Source organism: Echiichthys vipera, assembly GCF_963691815.1.
Source record: "Echiichthys vipera genome assembly, chromosome: 12".
NCBI classification, from domain to species: domain Eukaryota; kingdom Metazoa; phylum Chordata; class Actinopteri; order Perciformes; family Trachinidae; genus Echiichthys; species Echiichthys vipera.
Window position 1 is genome coordinate 1,539,205 of NC_139837.1, and position 23,001 is coordinate 1,562,205.

At 46.6% G+C, this 23,001-nt stretch overlaps 1 protein-coding gene across 1 annotated transcript in view; it reads right to left on the minus strand.

Moving 5' to 3' along the window:
- Window positions 1-6,324: 6,324 nt before the first annotated feature.
- The window catches only part of gabra2a (gamma-aminobutyric acid type A receptor subunit alpha2a), a gene marked incomplete at both ends in the record, with an annotated part of 28,326 nt that continues 11,649 nt past the window's right edge, over window positions 6,325-23,001 (minus strand). Inside the window, 4 exons of the mRNA XM_083924820.1 lie at window positions 6,325-6,627; window positions 8,054-8,256; window positions 19,343-19,495; window positions 22,808-22,951. Of these exons, the coding sequence (XP_083780946.1) occupies window positions 6,325-6,627; window positions 8,054-8,256; window positions 19,343-19,495; window positions 22,808-22,951 (803 nt within the window). The remainder of the gene's footprint in view (window positions 6,628-8,053; window positions 8,257-19,342; window positions 19,496-22,807; window positions 22,952-23,001) is intronic.

The following is a 23,001-nucleotide window of genomic DNA, read 5'->3' on the forward strand; positions in this document are numbered from 1 at the left end:
CCCAAATTTGTGGTTCGGACCCAGAAATCGTATTTTGAAAGGGTGTTACATCACGACTGAACAGACGGATTGAGCCAGTGCATCTTTCCACACCTCACTTACTTTTCTGCTGCACTTGTGTGTCTTGAGGTGTAAGTTCTCCTGACGGGTTGTCAGCTGCAGCCCTGGATGCAGAGGGGTGGCTGGGTGTGATGTGGAGGTGGGGGTGGGGCCTGTGATGAACACTGGGATGAGTGTGGACAGCTCCGGCCTCTGGCTACACTCGAGCCCTTAGAAGGCTGCTCCACCTCAGACATCAAGACTCCCCTAAAGGACAGAAGACTCACTGTGTGTGTGTGTGTGTGTGTGTGTGTGTGTGTGTGTGTGTGTGTGTGTTAGTAAATGATTAAAGTCATACTGACAGATGAAATAATGCGCATTTTCATGTCAGTGTATATGAATGTGAATTCTTGTGGGAGAAAAAAAGGAAAATACGCTGTAAATCATATTAATTTAGTGCGCCCTCCCACTGTGCCTCCGTCCCGTGCCCCGTGCTTTAGGGTCCTTGTCCCCCCCTCCAGGCCCGTTTGTCCTCACACTACCTGGGCCTCGGAGAATGCTTCTTGCTGCCTATACGTCATCACGCCGTAACACGTCACACGCATTGATGACGTCATGGCGATGCGTGGCTTTGTTTCCAGATCTTTCCGTAGACCTCGGAGTTTTTGTGCGTCTTGTCGACTGTTTTTGAATCTTTTCATCGACCAAATCTGCAGTAAACACTCCACCTCCGCATCACACCAACGTGAACCTTTCACCGCCATTGTTTGAAATGTCCGCGCATGGTCCCTCCTTCTTTTTTCTACGTCCCAACAGGCGCACAGGAAATGACCTCAGAACCGCCGTAGGCCTCGTGCTCGTACACGTGCGCACGCTCGTGCTCGTACACGTGCAAACGTGCTTTACTAAAGCCCACCTCTCCCAAACGGGCCGTGGACGGCAAGCGTGCTGCAGCTAGGAGTGGTGCGGTTGCACTCACACTGTTCAAAGGAACCAGACTTTACCTGTAAAACCTGTTTTGGCCCGGTGCGGAAGGACAGTGTGAGTGCGCCCTTAATGTGGATTTTACGGCTCCTGACATTGAAAACCTGTCTTTTGAGGTTTGAGTTTTCTTAGTCCATAGGAGACTCGGCTGGGAACCAGAGGGTCGCCACTTTGAGTCCCTGTGTGCACCATGAAAGGAGCGTGGACTGGTGGCTGGAGAGGTGCCGAGGTGGGCACTGCCAAAGTGCCGTTGAGCAAGGCACGGAACCCCTAACTGCTCGGGGTGCCGATCCATTGGCAGCTCTCTCACATACATTAACTGCATGGATATAGGTCCCGTTTGTGCATGTGTGTGTATTTCGGGTGTAACCTGTATAATAATATTATAATATTTCCCCTTGCAGGATTAATAAAGGAATTCTTCTTCTTCTTCTTCTTAGTGTGAACGAACAGATGACACGTACTGACAGAGTGGTGGGGATGAGGTGATGCTGGGGATGAGGTGATGGTGGGGATGAGGTGATGGAGGGGATGAGGTGATGCTGGTGCAGATCAAAGGCAGGTGGATCCGTCTGACAGGAGGAAATGTGCTGAGGGGCAGTGGATGCTGTGCTGGCCCTGATTACAGCCTCTTCAGCAACACTCACCATTCAGCAGGACTGTGCATCTAAGCACTGATAGGATTGTGATGCCTCGTTGCCTGCTGACTCGCGCGCGTGTGCGTGTGTGTGTGTGTGTGTGTGTGTGTGTGTGTGTTCAGGATATCTGGACAGCTTTGTATGGAGTAACCTTAAATAAGGTTAAAGGCTCCACAGTGTAAGATTTTAGCCGCAGCAGCAGCAGCAGCTCGGTGTGAAGGCAGTGATGTCGGTGTGTTGGTCACTTTAGTCTCGACGCAGCACGATGATGTGTTGACAGCTTTAAGCCGGACTGACCTGACACTGCACTTAGTTATGGACCTGAGAGGATGAATCCCACTTAGGTAACGTTTCCTTCATTGCTGCCCTCAGGTCCAAACGTCTAACTGGAAGAAACAGCTGAGGAAAATACAAATAAAGTCATTCTGTTCCTCAAACTGGCAGATGTGTTTGGGTCTGGACCCTGGGTCTGGTTGGATAGACCTGCAACCAGTCCCTCTTTGACCCAACCCAGACCTGGTTCTGGTGCTGAACCTTCTCAGAACCTGTTTGGTTCTTCCACAGGTCAGAGAGCCACGTCATCACGTCACTGCATATGTCTGAGGTTCCCCCAGAAATGCTAACGTCCACTGCAAGCACTACAACAACAACAACAACAACAACAACAACAACAACAGCAACAAAAACAACAACAACAACACATTCGTTCTGCTCGTCTTGAAAACAACGGATGGAGATTTTGTTTGTTTGTGATTATCTGACACGTGTTGTTTCTTATTAACACTAAATGTTTGTGTTAGCCTTTGTTGGAAGCTAATGTTAGCTAACCTGATTGCCTCAAACAGGAAGGAAGCAGTGGGCGGGGCTTGTCTCAGACGTATTTTCGAAGGTGCACCTCGCCTACAGGCGTCTCCATCTTGTCTTTGACTCCGCTTCATTCCGTCTGACCAAAAAAGGGCATGTATGTGACGTTGGGGGGAGGGGCGTTCATCCATCTGGCTGACGTTTACCTCCGACGGAGAAGTGAGGGCCAGAGGCTAGCTGTCACTCAAGAGGCCACGCCCCTAATTATTCATAAACTTTAACCTCCAATAAAATACAAACTAGCCCCTCCCCCTCAGTGTTGTCATGGAGATCTGATCTAAACACACAGACTAGAATGTTCTTTTGTCCTTAAACAGGTTTAATGATGCTGTGTAAACGGCCTGTTTAACATGGGGCTCAATGAGAAACTGCTCTGTTATGAAACCTGCCCCTAGTGGACACTCAGAGAACTGACGCTGACGGAGCTTCCTGATTGGATCAACCAGGAAGTCTCTCTCTGTGGGTTGGTTTCTCCAGGGTAGATTGATAGCTATAATCTGGTATCATCTGCATAACAATGAGTGTTAATGAAGTATTTCCTAAAAAATACGACATTTTTTAAGCTTCCTGATTTGATCAAACAGGAAGTCGGTGTGGGCGGGGCTTGTCTCAGACGTATTCTCAAAGGTGCACCTCATTGGCTCCCTGCAGGGTTGTTTGTCGCTCGTTTGCTCAGATAAAATCAGAACCACACCTGGACTCTGAGTCAGTGAAAAACACATTTATTTCAGTGTTGATATGAGTCAAGATGAGTTTCTACACTCCAACATTTAAAGAACCACAGGGTCGAGTGTTGAAAATGGAAAAGGTCTCTAGAACAATTCTCTTCTGAGTGGAAAAGTGGGTTAAACGAAGCACAGGGTTCGTACACGTATAAATATATATTTGAAAAACTTTCACACAAAGACAAATTCAATTCTCCAACAAAATCCAATGAATGCCGTATTACTGACACAGGGGGGTGTGGTTAAGGTTGAGACTATTAAACATGTGTAGGCCCGTTGTTTCTGCTACGTTGCCTATAAAAAGACTACAATGAAACCAAACGTTTGTCTAAATAAACACAGAGACGCTTTATAACACGCATATTTCATACACACAGATGGATTTGTGTCCAGTGAGGGTCGTCTTCCACAGTGCGACACAGTCCATGCGTGGAAGACGTAAGTCTAAAAAGCTGTACAAAAGCTACAGTGAGCAGCAAAGCACCATGTAGCCCCGGGTGGGAGCCGCGGTGTGGTGCGGACATCAACGGGACACCCTGCTCGCCCAGAACCAGACTACCCCCCAGAGAAAACGGCCCGAGGAACTAATATTTAGTGTTTAGATGACGGCACCCAACAGTTCCTACGTGTTCATTAATGACAAAACTATAATTTAGGACGAGTTTGGCGGAGTTGGGGCGGTGCTGCAGTCGCTCTACCGCACCGTTGTGATGAACAGAGAGCTGAGGAAGACAAAGCTCTGGATCTACCGCTCAGTCCTGGTTCCTACCCTCACCTGTGGTCATGAAAGCTGGGTCAGGACCCAAAGAACCAGGTCCAGGTCAGGACCCAAAGAACCAGGTCCAGGTCAGGACCCAAAGAACCAGGTCCAGGTCCAAGCGTGTGAAATGTGTTTCCTCAGGAGGGGGTCTGGAGTCTCCCTTAGAGAGAGGGGGAGAAGTTCAGCATCCGTGAGGAACTCGGAGTAGAGCCGCTGCTCCTTTGTGTTGAAAGGAGCCAGTTGAGGTGGTTCAGGATCATCTGGTAAGGATGAACCCTGGGCGCCTCCCTAGGGAGGTGTTCCAGGCACGTCCAGCTGGGAGGAGGCCTCGGGGAAGACCCAGGACCAGGTGGAGAGATTAGATCTCCACACTGGCCTGGGAAAAAGCTGCTGCCCCCGAGACCCGACCCCGGATAAGAGGTTGGAGATGAGATGAAGTCTTTGACACGGTAAAATAAAATCCAAAGACATTTTCTTTTAATCATGACTTCCATAATCTGTTGTTGTGCAGCTAACAAAGCTAACTGGTTAACCACAGCTAACTACAGTTAGCAGCTATTGTAGCAACAGGTGAAGCTAGCTGTAAATCACCTGTGGTGCTGTGTTCCCTGGTGTCCAACTGGCCTCAACATTTAACATTTAAGGACATTTTAACGAGAAGTCCAGATAGTTTAGTTGAGGTTTAAGGGAATTACTCATTAAATTACTCGCTAAAGAGTCTGATAACTAGGACTGCTGCGATGTTTATGGCAGATTTAAACGTAGATGTCACAATAAAGACATCTTAAACAATGTAAACTTCACATTTAAACTGTAATAATTCAATGTCCTAATCGAATTACACTTAACGACAACAGCCATGAACATTTATAGACTTCTTCATATTCACGACAGGTGTTACGTCAGAGTTATGACAGCGTTGTGTCCGTCTACACCCCTTTAAATAAGGGCTTTCCAAAACCTCTGGTGTAGATGTTAATGTGACAACTCGCTGGCCCCACAGAAGCACACTACTTCCTGCAAACTAAGTTTTGAGGGCGGCAGAATAAGTTGAAAACACCAAATGTCTATATTTTCACCTGGTGAATATGCAATCATTTGCCCTTTTTCACGTCTAGTAGGAGTTTGAATGTAATTATGAATGTAAATCCAATATTCTCTCTCTGTTTCCACTTGATTTACAGATATTTCCAAACTCCTGAGGGAAATATCTGTTTCTCTAGCTGCTAAACGTTGCACTACGCTCAACAGCTGAGTCTGTTTAGTGGCTTTATCAGAAATCTCTTTCACAATATAAAAAACACCCACGCCGCAGAAAACTGTGAGGGACCTGTAGTTCCCGCGGACACGCCGCAGAACGCAGACGTCTACTTTGGTCAAATGTGTTCACAAAAGTGTGCACACACAGCTGCACTGAAATCCGTACGCTGTAAACTGCTGATAATTGAAGATGCGTCCGTTCTAATCACTGACAAAACACGCATCTCCATTTTCACCGGTCAAAAAACCTCGTAAGTCCATTTGGGTTTGATTGTGGTTAAATCGTTATAAAATAACGCCATCTACCAAAAATATGACCATATATAAAGACAGTTGAAAGGAGCCAGTTGAGGTGGTTCAGGATCATCTGGTAAGGATGAACCCTGGGCGCCTCCCTAGGGAGGTGTTCCAGGCACGTCCAGCTGGGAGGAGGCCTCGGGGAAGACCCAGGACCAGGTGGAGAGATTAGATCTCCACACTGGCCTGGGAACGCCTCAGGATCCCCCAGTTAGAGCTGGTTAATGTGGCCCGGGAAAGGGAAGTTTGGGGTCCCCTGCTGGAGCTGCTGCCCCTGAGACCTGACCCCGGATAAGAGGCTGAAGATGAGATGAGATGAGATGAGATGATGAGATAAATAAAGACAATACCAATGTTGACGACGCAGAGCTGGCTTGTTGTAAAAATACCGTTTGGACAGCGACGATGTTACCAGATGCTATCAGAATAACAACATTTGGAAGCCATAATTAGAAGAAAATGTCTTTTTTATGCACTTTTGTTTTGTTTTTTTGTGATCTGAGAGGAATTAAATGTTTCCTTTTCTCTCAGTTTCTGCAGCAGAAGGTAAAAAGTATCCTGTTTGACTACGACCTGGTCAAGATGTCTGACTGACTCTTGCTCCGAGGTCTATTCCCACCCAGTTGTGATGTTTACCTGCATCAATGCAAAACTGCACAAGTACGGAAAGAGAGAAGGGACACCCCCTCATGTCAACAGCTTCTGAAAACCAACAGGGTCCTGAACGGGCGAGGGGTTCGGAGTGAGTCCTGACGCTTCATTTGGCAGGATTCAGGTCTTTAATGACCGGTTCCCTGTTCAGGTAGGTGGCCCAGTAGACCAGGTTAAAGCTCCCGAACAGCACGGGGAACATGATGCGGGAGATGCGGTCGATCTTGCTGACACTGTTGAAGGTTTTCTTGTTCTGCTCGGGCTTCATGTCTGCGCTGGTCTTGTTGGAGTCGTTGAGAGCGCACTTGGAGACGGTGGGCAGCGTGGAGTCTTTCATGATGTTGGGAGCGTAGTTGGCCACGGCGACGGCGTAGGCGTTGTTCTTCTTCATGACTGCCGCTTCCTTTTTCTGCGGGGAAATACGTCAGAGTTAGAGACTCTTTATAGTAAATATCACAAATTATCCAGAACTTAAAGTCAAATTCCAGCGTAAAATCGTCCCTAAGGGCGCACTCCCACTGTCCATCGGTACCGTGCCCAAACAGGTTTCACGGCCAAAGTCTGGTTCCTTTGACCAGTGTGAGTGCAACCGCACCACTCCTAGCTGCAGCACGCTTGCCGTCCACGGCCCGTTTGGGAGAGGTGGGCTTTAGTAAAGCACGTTTGCACGTGTACGAGCACGAGCGTTCGCACGTGTACGAGCACGAGGCCTACGGCGGTTCTGAGGTCATTTCCTGTGCGCCTGTTGGGACGTAGAAAAAAGAAGGAGGGACCATGCGCGGACATTTCAAACAATGGCGGTGAAAGGTTCACGTTGGTGTGATGCGGAGGTGGAGTGTTTACTGCAGATTTGGTCGATGAAAAGATTCAAAAACAGTCGACAAGACGCACAAAGACTCCGAGGTCTACGGAAAGATCTGGAAACAAAGCCACGCATCGCCATGACGTCATCAATGCGTGTGACGTGTTACGGCGTGATGACGTATAGGCAGCAAGAAGCATTCTCCGAGGCCCAGGTAGTGTGAGTACAAACGGGCCTGGAGGGGGGGACAAGGACCCTAAAGCACGGGGCACGGGACGGAGGCACAGTGGGAGTGTGCCCTAACAGTGGTTAGCTCGGGGCAGTACGGTGAAGGCATTCAAAGGTCTTTTTTAACCACTAATGCTGCTGAAAATAACAGCAAACCTCTGCAGCAGCATGAGAAGAGTCCCTACACACAAAACAAAGCACCAATGGGCTCCTTCCACTGTAATGGACTTCACTATGAGAGGAGCTGGTACAGGGGCCAGTAGGTAAGTCTTTAAAACACTCTTTTAATAAACTCTGGGTTCACTAACTACGCTGATGATGCTTTGTTTTCTGTGTAGAAAAAATGGATGTGTTCGTAATATAAGACCCGACCAAAATGGAGTCATGGGCAGGAGACGGAGGGTGCGCGGCTAAAAAGAGCCGTAGTGAAACACCCCCAGCAGCTTAGGTCCCGTCTCCGTAAAGGTCCAACTCTGCTGCTCACACTTTAAAACACTGTGTCCGATGTGTTTCCTGTTGTTTACGTGTTGTTTCCTGTTTGGCGCTCGGGCATGGACTCAGGAACGCGAAGATTTCTACATCCGGTAAGTCCTCCCGTAGTCACAAGAACCAAATATGGCGGCGTCCTTAAGGGAACCTGCCCCACTGAGCAGCTCTCCATAGGAATGCATGGGCTCCATTTCTAGGTCCTCTGTCTATTCTTGTTTCCACGTCCGTAACCGGCCCTTACCCATCTGTAGCCGAGCATAACCAACTATAATTAAAATAAAGAGGAATGGTCCTTTTGTGTGTGTGACAGCTCTACCTTTTCATTGACGACACTCTTTCCGTCCCAGGCCCAGCCTCGCTTGGTGAAGTAGTTGACGGTCGCAAATTCGATGAGTGCGGAGAAGACGAAGGCGTAGCAGACGGCGATGAACCAGTCCATAGCTGTAGCGTAGGCCACCTTGGGCAGCGAATTACGGGCGCTAATACTCAGAGTCGTCATCGTGAGAACTGTGGTTACACCTGGAGAGAGAGGGCAACAGCAAAGAGAAACAAGATTTCAGTACAAGAGAACAATCCTACAGTAGCCATGACGGCAGCAATCAATTTTGGATCATATGTCCAAGACTTGTGTGCACCATCATGGTTTAGTTGGAGTCAATGACACCTCGAGTTTTGGGTACAGTTCATCTCATCTTCAGCCTCTTATCCGGGGTCGGGTCTCGGGGGCAGCAGCTCCAGCAGGAGACCCCAAACTTCCCTTTCCCGGGCCACATTAACCAGCTCTAACTGGGGGATCCTGAGGCGTTCCCAGGCCAGTGTGGAGATCTGATCTCTCCACCTGGTCCTGGGTCTTCCCCGAGGCCTCCTCCCAGCTGGACGTGCCTGGAACACCTCCCTAGGGAGGCGCCCAGGGTTCATCCTTACCAGATGATCCTGAACCACCTCAACTGGCTCCTTTCAACGCAAAGGAGCAGCGGCTCTACTCCGAGTTCCTCACGGATGCTGAACTTCTCCCCCTCTCTCTAAGGGAGACTCCAGACCCCCTCCTGAGGAAACACATTTCACACGCTTGGACCTGGACCTGGTTCTTTGGGTCCTGACCCAGCTTTCATGACCACAGGTGAGGGTAGGAACCAGGACTGAGCGGTAGATCCAGAGCTTTGCCTTCCTCACTTAAATCCATCATAGACCGGTGAATCCACCGATGTCATTGGTGATGTCCTGGACCAGGGGTGTCAAAGTGATCCAGTAAAGAGTCGCTGTGGCTGCAGGTTTTCATTCCAACCGAGCAAGAACACACCTGACTCGACTTATTCAACCACCTGAGTCGTCTTCACACAGTTGATTTGTTGGATCAGGTGTGTTCTTGCTCTGTTGGAATGAAAACCTGCAGCCACAGCGACTCTTTACTGGATCACTTTGACCCCCCTGTCCTGGAACATGCTCCAGATTGTGCCGAGTACTGTGGGGCTGTACATTTGGACTCGTTCACTGTGGCAGGATTACAACATTAAGACGGGTAAGACCATTACCCAGGGAATCCTGCGTGTTGTCTTGTAGTCTCGTAAAGCACCTTTGACCCACCTCTGTGTGTGAAACATGCTTTATTAATTAAACTGCGTCGCTTTGAACAAGAGATCAGAGATGAAACTCATTTTCATTAACGCACGCACGCAAGTGAGTGGGAGGACTTCTTCATGCTCATCAGAGGCCGACAGCAGGGATAGGACATGCAATTTCCATGTGTATCCATTGATCTAAGCGTGCACATACACACACACACACACACACACACACACACACACACACACACACGCACGCGCACACACACACACACACACACACGCTGCAGGTCATATTTAAAAGCTCTCCATCACACCGTGAACACATCACCACCCACTGTAAGAGGATAATGTGCTTTCCTTTTGATGTTGCATTCCTTATACACACACACACACACACACACACACACACACACACACACACACACACACACACACACACACACACACACACACACACACACACACACACACACACACACACACACACACCTCTTCCCCTTCTATATTTCATCCTGAAGATTCAGCATTAGGCATTTTTCTGTAATATTTGTCGCCGTATGGAGAAACTTCTGATCTGACGTTAACCCTCCTGTTCTCCTAAGGGTCAGTTTGACCCCTTTTAATGTTTAAAATCTCTAAATAACGACGTCTTTTTTTGTTTTTCTGCTTTATATTTATGACTTTTCCTCATTTTATGGGGACAACTCATAAAAAACCTAAAATTATCATGATTATATATATTTTTTTATTGTTCTTATTGTACATGTACTTGTGGCATCGGTGTTCCTTTGGGTCAGTTTGATCATCTGGATGATTTAATCATTATTATTATTGTTTATTTAACAATTCAAATCTTATATGAGGTCAAATTCATGCTGCTGTCCTTGATAACGGACGTTACTTTCATTCCAGATGTTACAAATAACACAAAATAGCATTAAAATAACAGACTTACTGTAAAACACACACACAGAAATCCCTCCATGCAGTTTAACATCAGTGATATTTTTCATTCTGTTAAATAAAAACATAAAGTACCCGACTTCACTTGAGTCACACATTGATTAGGATCATTTTACAGGTGTTTAACGGTCAAATTGACCCCGAGAATAAATGGTGTTAGTGAAATCTGAGGGCAACAGGAGGTTAAACCAAACCCCACACTGTAAAACCTCGAGTTAGTTCGATGCCTTTAATCATTAAAGTTGGAAAACCCAAACAATGGAAGTACAAGAAACTCTAATATTTACTGTTAAGGCAACAAAAGTGAATTAATGTTGTCCCCGTGTGTGCGTGGGTTTTCTCCGGGTTCTCCGGTTTCCTCCCACAGTCCAAAGACGTGCAGGTGTTGGGTTCATTGATGACTCTAAATCACCCGTAGGTGTGAATGGTTGTCTGTCTCTGTTCGTCTCTATGTGTCCTGTGATAGACTGGCGTCCTGTCCAGGGTGGACCCCGCCTCACGCCCGATGTCAGCTGGGATCGGCTCCAGCCCCCCCGCGACCCCGACAGGGACAAGAGGCTGAAGATGAATGAATTAATGAATACTAATTCAATTCAGTTAATTGAACTTAAACTATTTGGTATTTTCACTCTTAACCCTCCTGTTCTCCTTAGACTCAATTAGACCCCATTCAGCGTCAAACATCTCTAACTTCACACTTAACATAATTTGTTTTTGCTTTATATTTTATGACTTTTCCTAATTTAACGTGGACAACTGGGAAAACCTAAAATGGACGTGATTGTGTTTTTCATGTCGTGAACACAAACTTGTCGCAGCGTCGTTCCTTTGGGTCCAGTTGATCATCTGGATGATATAATCATTATTATTTTTATCTATTTTACAGTAAAAATATTCAGAAATACACATTACTGTGCTTGATAATGGAAATTGCTTTATTTCCAAATATTATAAATAACACAAAATTGTACTTACTTATAATAAACTTACTATAAAACACACACGAACGTCCTTCAATCCAATTTTAGGTAAATTAGTGAGATATTCTATATTTCCAAATACACGTATAAGAAGGTGTTTGCTGCTGTGTTTGATTTAAAATGCTATTTAGACAGAAAACAAATACACACAGAGGACATAAGACATAAAAACATGAGCAACAACTTTGATTCTGATCATTTTCTGGATGTTTAAACTCAAATTAACCCCAAGGTTAAACATCGTTAGTACAGTTTGAAGGTAACAGGAGGGTTAATGTTGCATTTGTTCAAATGTTTTTAAATGTGTAAACAGAACTTGCATCTTCTTTACACAATCATGAACTCTTAAGTTATATTTACTCAGTTTCCTTCACTGATTTTTGCTAAAGTCTAGTTTAAACCAATGGCGGTGAAAGGTTCACGTTGGTGTGATGCGGAGGTGGAGTGTTTACTGCAGATTGGACAGTGTGCGTGCGTCCTCACACACCTGCTTTTAATGGTTCAACTCAAACCCAGGACGAGCTGCAGCTGCCTGATAACGAGCGGATCATTGCAACCAGGTGTGTTTGAGCAGAGAGAGACTGCAAACATGCAGCACAGGAGCCGTCCGCGAGCAGGGTCAGAGACATTAACACGTTTCTGAGGGCGCCCTCCCACTGTGCCTCCGTCCCGTGCCCCGTGCTTTAGGGTCCTTGTCCCCCCCTCCAGGCCCGTTTGGACTCACACTACCTGGGCCTCGGAAATGAATGATAAACATTACGAAGGAAGACGCATCTGCGCAGCTGATCTGCAAAATCATATGGAAACAAAGGTCGACCCATGACGCAGGTGCAGGTCGTGATGTCGGCTGCGTGTTTCCGTGTACAGGCAAACGTGCAACCGGAGCTTTTAGAAAGAATCGCTTTAGTGTGAGCGAATAATCACCGTGTGTGTGTAAACAGGAGACACAGTCGACAACATCCAAGAAAAGAACAGTTCCTTAATTATAATGTACACTGAGTGTGAGACAACTCTGGCCTTTAGGGCTCTGTTTCAGTGTCAGCACGACACCGACGCGGCGCTGGAGAGCAGGTATTTTCCCGAGGCACGCTGTGATTATTCCCTCTCCGTGACTCAGCGTGCGCTCCGACGGGAGGAGAGGCGCACGGAGGGGCGTGGCGATGCCAATCCAGGGGCACGCTGCAATCTTGGTGAGGAGAAGCAGCCTGGGAGCAGGTGGGCGCGCTCACAGCAGGTCAACAGCTCAGCAAACGTGCTCAAAAGCATTCTGCGTATTTCTTTATCCTCTTTAAAATCACACCTCTCCTTCCATTCATGGTTATTTCACTTTCACTGCTCAGGTTAAAGTTAAATTTACATATATATATATTTATATATTTAAATATTTATATAGCACATTTCATACGGCGTGAACGTAATGTGCTTCCCGAAATTAAAACAAAGACACATTGTATAACATAAAATAGCATAAAGGATAAAAACAATTTAAATAAAATAAAATAAATAAAAAATATTACATGCATAAAATAAAATAAGATAAAAATATTACATGCATAAAATAAAATAAGATAAAATTATTAAATGCATAAAATAAATAAAATAAAAATATTACATGCATAAAATAAAATAAATAAAAAATATTACATGCATAAAATAAAATAAAATAAAAAATATTACATGCACAAAATAAATAAAATAAAATAAAAGATATTACATGCATAAAATAAAAGAAATAAAAATATTACATGCATAAAATAAAATGAAATAAAAAATATTACATGCATAAAATAAATAAAACAAAAAATATTACATGCACCAGAATGTATTATAATGTGTATGATGTATATATCATTTAAAAAGGAGATAGTAATAATAATAATGATAAAAAACAAACAAACAGGACAGAAATAAAACACGTTCTTTAAACATAATTAAAAGCTCTGAAAAAAAGATACGTTTTAAGTTTACTTTTAAAAGAAGACGCTGTCGTAGCAGAGCGCAGTTCGATCTAACTGGACTTTTCCTTTAATGTAGTAAATGGTCGAGGGGCCGTAGGCGCTGACTGGCTGCCCAACGTGGTCTCATGGGAGGGCGTATAAATAGCACGCCACTTTTCATGACTTGCATGACTTTTCGCGTGCATGTCTACGCATATTAAGCTTTTCGCGTGTCATTTAACGCCCGTAGTTCCCCAGGGTTAGGGTTAGGGGTTAAGGGTTAGGGTAGGGGTTAGGGTTAGGGTTAGGGTTAGGGTCGGGTTAGGGGTTAGGGTTAGGGTTAGGGGTTAGGGTTAGGGTCGGGTTAGGGTTAGGGGTAAGGGGTTAGGTTAGGGTTAGGGTTAAGGGTTAGGTTAGGGGTTAGGGTTAGGGGTTAGGGGTTAGGTTAGGGGTTAGGGTTAGGGGTTAGGGTCGGGTTAGGGTTAGGGGTAAGGGTTAGGGGTTAGGGTTAGGGTCGGGTTAGGGTTAGGGGTTAGGGGTTAGGGGTTAGGGTTAGGGTCGGGTTAGGGTTAGGGGTAAGGGTTAGGGGTTAGGGTTAGGGTCGGGTTAGGGGTAAGGGTTAGGGGTTAGGGGTTAGGGGTTAGGGTTAGGGTCGGGTTAGGGGTTAGGGGTTAGGGTTAGGGGTTAGGGGTTAGGGTTAGGGGTTAGGGTTAGGGGTTAGGGTTAGGGGTTAGGGTTAGGGTTAGGGTTAGGGTTAGGGGGTTAGGGGTTAGGTTAGGGGTTAGGGTTAGGGTTAGGGGTTAGGGTTAGTGTTAGGGTTAGGGTTAGGTAATTTCACGCCCGTTATTTCAGCCATCCTTCACATGAAATATTGATTTAAAAACAAACCTCTGACAGAAAGCTCCACCACTTCGTATTTCTCCGGAAAGTAGCGGAGAAATACGAACACGTGGGTTTTCCCTCAATGACATTTGTGCGTGAAATGACAACGCCATCTCTGCACTATACAAGTCAATTGAGACTACATGGCGTGAAATGACACTCAAAAATCATGAAATGCGTTGTAATTATACGCGAGATGGCTTGAGAGAAATAGCGTGTCATTCACACGCCATTTAGTGAGACCAGGCTGGGCTGCCACGCTTCCGTCAGTCTGTCCCAGGGCAGCTGTGATTACTACGTAGTTCACCACCATGTGTGTCTGCGTTAATGAAGGAAACCTGGACTCTGGACTCTGTAAAGCGCCTTAAGCCCTGAGAAAGACGCTATATATTAAATCAAAGCCAAATATATATAAATCTTGCAGCAGGCATCTGTTCCATCTGTAGCCTCACACCAGAACAACACCCGGCAGAGACGGCTGCAGACCGCCACCATCAACAACAGGAACCTTTGAGCAAACGCGTCTTATAAAAGAGACACATTGAAAGCAGTTAACAGTCCTTCTCCTGCACCTCTGTCCAACAGCATCAGGTAACCACGGCAACGGCTGTGCGCGTCATTGTTATAAGAGCCTGCCTCAGACGTGCGTGGAGCGCTGCATTAAAATGACAATACAGGCAGACGTGTGGCTGCCATGAGCAACATGATGTGATGATGTCGCACTAGGACTATTTATAAAAAAGCTGATCCACAACATGAGGAAACTCTTATGTTTTGTTATTGTCAGCAGTTACTTTCGTATCTACATCAATAAGATAATAATAAGTTTCCTCAGAGGAAAAGGACGCGCTGAGCACCGTGGTTAAACGGGAGGAACGTCACAAATGTGCTCGGCCTTAACTGTCACAGCTTCGCAGGGCGCCCTCCCACTGTGCCTCCGTCACGTGCCCCGTGCTTTAGGGTCCTTGTCCCCCCCTCCAGGCCCGTTTGTACTCACACTACCTGGGCCTCGGAGAATGCTTCTTGCTGCCTATACGTCATCACGCCGTAACACATCACACGCATTGATGACGTCATGGCGATGCGTGGCTTTGTTTCCAGATCTTTCCGTAGACCTCGGAGTTTTTGTGCGTCTTGTCGACTGTTTTTGAATCTTTTCATCGACCAAATCTGCAGTAAACACTCCACCTCCGCATCACACCAACGTGAACCTTTCACCGCCATTGTTTGAAATGTCCGCGCATGGTCCCTCCTTCTTTTTTCTATGTCCCAACAGGCGCACAGGAAATGACCTCAGAACCGCCGTAGGCCTCGTGCTCGTACACGTGCGCACCCTCGTGCTCGTACATGTGCAAACGTGCTTTACAAAAGCCCACCTCTCCCAAACGGGCCGTGGACGGCAAGCGTGCCGCTCCTAGACGCGGTACGGTTGCACTCACACTGGTGAAAGGAACCAGACTTTACCCGTAGAACCTGTTTTGGCACGGGACGGAAGGACAGTGGGAGTGCGCCCTAATGTCTGTTTTATGCATGTTGCGGTCGGCACTGTGCGGATGGTCGTAACGGTCATTTATGTATCGAAACGCGTGTGGATTCCACTAAATGTTGTACAAATGAGGAACTGCACACACACCAGGGCTGTAAACTCACTTTTTGGCTCACCTGCCAAGGAGACCGGGAGCTGACAGTCAATTTTTACATTTCACATTTAGAAAACCTTGCGTACACCTGCCACTGCGCATTTATACCTTTATGAATCCCAAATCAGCGTGGAATTGTGCGCGCATGGCCTCGTACCTCACACTCTACACACAACAATTCCACCATAAATGGTCAATGCAAAGCACACAATATGAATATTGATGCATAGAAATTAGCCTGATCAACGGTTTTTCCACGGCAACAAGAGGAAACCGAGGTGCTCGTGGGTGAAGTGGAGGTTAGAAAGCACAGAGCAGCAGCGAGGTGACGAAGGAACAAACACGCAGTGAGTTCATCGTATTGCTGAGGTTAACGCAGTGAGTTCATCGCGTTGCTGAGGTTAACGCAGTGAGTTCATCGTGTTGCTGGGGTTAACGCAGTGAGTTCATCGTGTTGCTGAGGTTAACGCAGTGAGTTCATCGCGTTGCTGGGGTTAACGCAGTGAGTTCATCGCGTTGCTGAGGTTAACGCAGTGAGTTCATCGCGGTGCTGAGGTTAACGCAGTGAGTTCATCGTGTTGCTGAGGTTAACGCAGTGAGTTCATCGTGTTGCTGAGGTTAACGCAGTGAGTTCATCGTGTTGCTGAGGTTAACGCAGTGAGTTCATCGTGTTGCTGAGGTTAACGCAGTGAGTTCATCGTGTTGCTGAGGTTAACGCAGTGAGTTCATCGCGTTGCTGAGGTTAACGCAGTGAGTTCATCGCGTTGCTGAGGTTAACGCAGTGAGTTCATCGTGTTGCTGAGGTTAACGCAGTGAGTTCATCGTGTTGCTGAGGTTAACGCAGTGAGTTCATCGTGTTGCTGAGGTTAACGCAGTGAGTTCATCGCGTTGCTGAGGTTAACGCAGTGAGTTCATCGTGTTGCTGAGGTTAACGCAGTGAGTTCATCGTGTTGCTGAGGTTAACGCAGTGAGTTCATCGTGTTGCTGAGGTTAACGCAGTGAGTTCATCGTGTTGCTGAGGTTAACGCAGTGAGTTCATCGTGTTGCTGAGGTTAACGCAGTGAGTTCATCGTGTTGCTGAGGTTAACGCAGTTAGTTCATCGTGTTGCTGAGGTTAACGCAGTGAGTTCATCGTGTTGCTGAGGTTAACGCAGTGAGTTCATCGTGTTGATGAGGTTAACGCAGTGTGTTCATCGTGTTGCTGAGGTTAGCGCAGTGAGTTCATCGTGTTGCTGAGGTTAACGCAGTGTGTTCATCGTGTTGCTGAGGTTAACGCAGTGAGTTCATCGTGTTGCTGAGGTTAACGCAGTGAGTTCATCGTGTTGCTGAGGTTAACGCAGTGAGTTCATCGTGTTGCTGAGGTTAACGCAGTGAGTTCATCGAGTTGCTGAGGTTAACGCAGTGAGTTCATCGTGTTGCTGAGGTTAACGCAGTGAGTTCATCGTGTTGCTGAGGTTAACGCAGTGAGTTCATCGTGTTGCTGAGGTTAACGCAGTGAGTACATCGTGCTGCTGAGGTTAACGCAGTGAGTTCATGGTGTTGCTGAGGTTAACGCAGTGAGTACATCGTGTTGCTGAGGTTAACGCAGTGAGTTCATCGTGTTGCTGAGGTTAACGCAGTGAGTTCATCGTGTTGCTGAGGTTAACGCAGTGAGTTCATCGTGTTGCTGAGGTTAACGCAGTGAGTTCATCGTGTTGCTGAGGTTAACGCAGTGAGTTCATTGTGTTGCTGAGGTTAACGCAGTGAGTTCATCGTGTTGCTGAGGTTAACGCAGTGAGTTCGTGTTGCTGAGGTTAACGCAGTGAGTTCATCGTGTTGCTGAGGTTAACGCATTGAGTTCATCGTGTTGCTGAGGTTAACGCAGTGAGTTCATCGCGTTGCTGAGGTTAACGCAGTGAGTACATCGTGTTGCTGAGGTTAACGCAGTGAGTTCATCGTGTTGCTGAGGTTAACGCAGTGAGTTCATCGTGTTGCTGAGGTTAGCGCAGTGAGTTCATCGTGTTGCTGAGGTTAACGCAGTGAGTACATCGTGTTGCTGAGGTTAACGCAGAGAGTTCATCGTGTTGCTGAGGTTAACGCAGGGAGTACATCGTGTTGCTGAGGTTAACGCAGTGAGTACATCGTGTTGCTGAGGTTAACGCAGTGAGTACATCGTGTTGCTGAGGTTAACGCAGTGAGTACATCGTGTTGCTGAGGTTAACGCAGTGAGTTCATCGTGTTGCTGAGGTTAACGCAGTGAGTACATCGTGTTGCTGAGGTTAACGCAGAGAGTTCATCGTGTTGCTGAGGTTAACGCAGTGAGTTCATCGCGTTGCTGAGGTTAACGCAGTGAGTTCATCGCGTTGCTGAGGTTAACGCAGTGAGTTCATCGCGTTGCTGAGGTTAACGCAGTGAGTTCATCGCGTTGCTGAGGTTAACGCAGTGAGTTCATCGTGTTGCTGAGGTTAACGCAGTGAGTTCATCGTGTTGCTGAGGTTAACGCAGTGAGTTCATCGAGTTGCTGAGGTTAACGCAGTGAGTTCATCGTGTTGCTGAGGTTAACGCAGTGAGTTCATCGTGTTGCTGAGGTTAACGCAGTGAGTTCATCGTGTTGCTGAGGTTAACGCAGTGAGTACATCGTGTTGCTGAGGTTAACGCAGTGAGTACATCGTGTTGCTGAGGTTAACGCAGTGAGTTCATCGTGTTGCTCAGGTTAACGCAGTGAGTACATCGTGTTGCTGAGGTTAACGCAGTGAGTTCATCGTGTTGCTGAGGTTAACGCAGTGAGTACATCGTGTTGCTGAGGTTAACGCAGTGAGTTCATCGTGTTGCTGAGGTTAACGCAGTGAGTTCATCGTGTTGCTGAGGTTAACGCAGTGAGTTCATCGTGTTGCTGAGGTTAACGCAGTGAGTTCATCGTGTTGCTGAGGTTAACGCAGTGAGTTCATCGTGTTGCTGAGGTTAACGCAGTGAGTTCATCGTGTTGCTGAGGTTAACGCAGTGAGTTCATCACACAGGACAGTACCTGAAATCCAAAAAAGTGCTCAGATCTCAAAGTGGAGCCAACACAAAAAGAGTTGCCTCCTACGGTCAGAGTGTGTCGGTCACTGGTGTTCACACCCAAACTCACACCACTGAAAAAAGAAACTTTAAACAACCGTCTGCGGATAAAACTCAGCGTCTCTGGTCTGCACCGTGCACCTGACAGCACCGTGTCTTTATAGTTATATAGAGTACAAAGTATAGAGTTGAGTAAGTAGGTAAAATCATACTTGTGTGATTGTGTACGGTGTTAGAAGATGATATTAAAAACGCTCTGTTCTGCATTTTTAACGATATTTGACGTCGTGATTGATTTCTACAACCCATAATCCTTTGGTTTGTTCCCACAGTCCGTCCGTCTGATTATGGAGCATCAGCTGACGTACTTTTGATTTTTCATAGACCCCCTCAGACACATGTCACAGTAACAGGAGGGGACACTTTATTTTGAAACCTTTCAGTGAGTTTCAATACTTTGTAGTTTGAAATCACCAAGTTCCAGAGCCAGAAAAGAGCGCGTGAGAGCACCATCGAGTGGAGCCATGAAGCTTCATAAACCACCAACACATACACCGTACAGTACAGCCGTGTGTGTGGGACAAATCTAAAGCACTCACCAAAGACGGTCCTGGCTGGCACCGACTCTCGATTCAGCCAGAAGGAGACCTGTGACAGGATGACGGTCATGATGCAGGGCAGGTACGTCTGGATCACAAAGTAGCCGATCTTCCTCTTCAGATGGAAGTGAGCTGTCATGACCGTGTATTCACCTGAGGAGAGAAGTGCGGCTGAGTGAGGGAGACGTGGACGGTTTGAGTACATTAAAGGGTACATGAATGGAAGGTATTCAGAGTGTTGTATTCATGTTTAATGGGGAAATGTGACGTTCCACATGTGGTAATGGTAAATGGTAAATGGACTTACAAAGCGTCTTTCTAGTCTTCTGACGACTCAAGGTGCTTTCACAGTGTTTGTCACATTCTCACTGATGGCAGTGGACGTCTACAGACCATCTAATCTAACCATTCACACCACATTCACACAACCATGAGCAGCACGGGGAGCAATTTGGGGTTCAGTGTCTTGCCCAACGACACTTCAACATGTGGTCTGGGGGAGCTGGGGATCGAACCTCCAATCTCTCAAATGGAGGACGACCCTACCACCGAGCCAAAGCCGCCCCAATGCGTGGGTGAATGGGGGGCAGCATTTCACCTTGTGCAAGAATGTCATGGTTTAGATGACACTGTTGGAGACAGTTAAACCCAATAAACCTGCAATATCCTCTAAGGTATACAACGTAACTGAGTTTTAGCGTTCGAGTTTGATTGACTGTTGTAATGGACGGGTCCTGGAAGAGGATAACTTTCTCAGCTCAGAGTGCACAAAACACGCAAAAGAGGAGGGACAGGTGGTGCGATGAGAGCCCGGGGAACCAGTCGGTACCGTACCTATGTTCCCTGGATCCTACGTTCCCAAATTTTTTCCACAATCAGTGCCGAATTCCACGGCAAATAGGCTTATGTAGACACTGACACTACCCCCTAATCCTGACCCTAAACCTGACCTCTTACCCTAAGAAAATGTTGAATTAAATCAGCAAAGGCGGGATCCGGGGAACATAGGGATGAGCTAAACCAGTCTAGAGCCACCCTGCGTAAACCTGCTGCACCCCAGAGTCTTTCTTTACCAGCACCTGCTCTCTCATCGACTTGCTGGATAGCTGCTTTATGGTGTCAACAGAGACCTGGCTGCACAAAAACATCCTTGACTTAGCCGTGGACTTAGCAGACCGCATCGTCTACCCGCTGCCTCCACTGATGGAATGAGGTCCTTGTTGTAGTTGCCGACCCGTCGTTTTCAAAAGTGTCTTAAATACAGAATCTCAGTTCAGGTGGAGGTGGTTTTAGTTTCAGTTTCAGGTGTACAGTAAAGCTGCTAACTGTTGTGATGCTAACAGTGTAGCTGCTCTACTCCTTCATCCTCTCATGTCGGTGGACTGGACGCTACAGTGACTCACTACCACCTCTCAAAGCACGAGCGGTACCTCAAACTAAAAATCTGTCCAGTTATTACACATTACATCTTTAATGCATCTAAATAAATAATTATCCACGTTGAGCATGGAGAGTAATACCTGCACCTGACGGATCTAAAGAAAGACTGCATTGTGCGCCTGTCACAGGCTGCTTTGATCACTCAGTGTGTTTCTCTAAGCTCAGCTGTCTTGGTGAGAAGTCTGATGCAGTTTGGTTTGTGTTGAATTCCCTGTTCTATCTCCCCGGCCCTGCAGTGCTGCGTACTTTGAGAGCTGCTGCAGCTCCCATGTTCCCTCTCCATCCTTTACTTCCTCCAGGCTGAGGATGAGAAAAACAAACTTCAAAGAGCAGTGAAGAGAGTGGACTTTAAGCCATAAAGCACAGATAAAGGAAAGCAGACTGGTGCTGCGAAGAGAAACTCTCACTGGACCAACAAACGACGCCATTCATGAGCTGAGAGATGTTTGAGGATGTGTGGTCGCTCTCTGAGAGGCTCCACACATCACAACAGTCTCCAATAACACTAGAAAAAGTAGATTTGTGTGCGATGATACTGAAAGAAATCACAGATCGCAAAGCAGAGCTGACTGCAGGAGTAGAACTGGTGGTTTGATTTGTACCCAGACCTCGTCCTCAAGGTGTCCAAGTGTGATCGTTGTGTTCACACCTGCTCAGACGAATTACACCAGGACGGTCAACGCCAGAGGAGGTTACAAATCTACACACCGACAATGAAATTAGCTAAAGGTAGAGGCAGCTCGGGTGAGAGTGAACAGTTCTGAGGGTCTTGAAAGTTCTGTAAAGTGGACAAAATAACAGCAAACCTCTGCAGCAGCATGAGAAGAGTCCCTACACACAAAACAAAGCATCATCAGCGTAGAGAGTGAAGCCAGAGTTTATTAAAGAGTGTTTTAAAGACTTACCTACTGGCCCCTGTACCAGCTCCTCTCATAGTAAAGTCCATTACAGTGGAAGGAGCCCATTGCTGCTTTGTTTTGTGTGTAGGGACTCTTGACTGGACTTTACTATGAGAGGAGCTGGTACAGGGGCCAGTAGGTAAGTCTTTAAAACACTCTTTAATAAACTCTGGCTTCACTAACTACGCTGATGATGCTTTGTTGTGTGTGTAGGGACTCTTCTCATGCTGCTGCAGAGGTTTGCTGTTATTTTCAGCAGCATTAGTGGTTAAAAAAGACCTTTGAATGCCTTCACCGTGCTCCCCCGAGCTAATCACTGTTAGCCGCGTCCGGCTTTTAGAGTGTAAGTGGCGAAAAAGACCCAGGGATGATTTTACATTGGAATTACGCTTTAAATAACAAGGTTACGTTTAATATCATATCCTAAACAAAATCAAAACAAGGATAAGTCATAACAGGTGATTGGCAGATGATATTAATGACAAACTGAATGAAGTCAATAAGCCTGTGAATGTTCTCATGTGTCCAGGTCGTCGTGATCCTCAAAGCAATTTCAGTCAAAACCAACTGGACTTGGTTATTCAAGTGCACTGCGAGCAGAAAGGGTCTCAGTGACATCATCGGCCTTGTGAGAGGTTAAATACCTGGATCTCACACCAGTTAGTTGGACCAGTCCCAGCCTGGTCCTGGTCCAGTCCCAGCCTGGTCCTGGTCCTGGTCCTGGTCCTATGCGTACATGAGCTGATGAAGCCTCTTGGATGAGAGGTGAAACGTCTTCCTGACAAAGAACCAAGTCCAGTTGCTTTGGACTGAACTTGCTTTGAGGATGAATGAAGTCAAATTTAAGATAATACAATATTATGGAATTGTTATTAATGTCATTACATATTAGAATAAAGAGATATGTCCCCTCAGCAGCCTGTGGATGTCTGGTCCAGGGTAGGAAAAATGTATTTATCCAATATATGATCTGCAAACTTGCAATTCACAAGTGACCAGAAAGTATAATCATCACTGTTCATTTGGTCTTTCATCATTTTCATCCAGCACAAATTAAATTCTCCTCAAACCTTTTCCTTGGTTCAGGGACTGGTGCAGTACGTGTGTGTGGATGCATGATGCTCACCGGTGCTGGACTTAATGGTCTCCTTCCCCACAGTCTGGCCCACCAAGTCGTACTGGTTGAGTCTGGATCCGTCAGCTGCCACATCCACGGACTGGGAGGCGTTACGAGTCCAGATGTAGGTGACCTCCGTCTTAGTGTAGGCGTCTGATGCAGAGAGAGCAAGGAGACAGTGAGCAAACCAGTCCTACAGACCC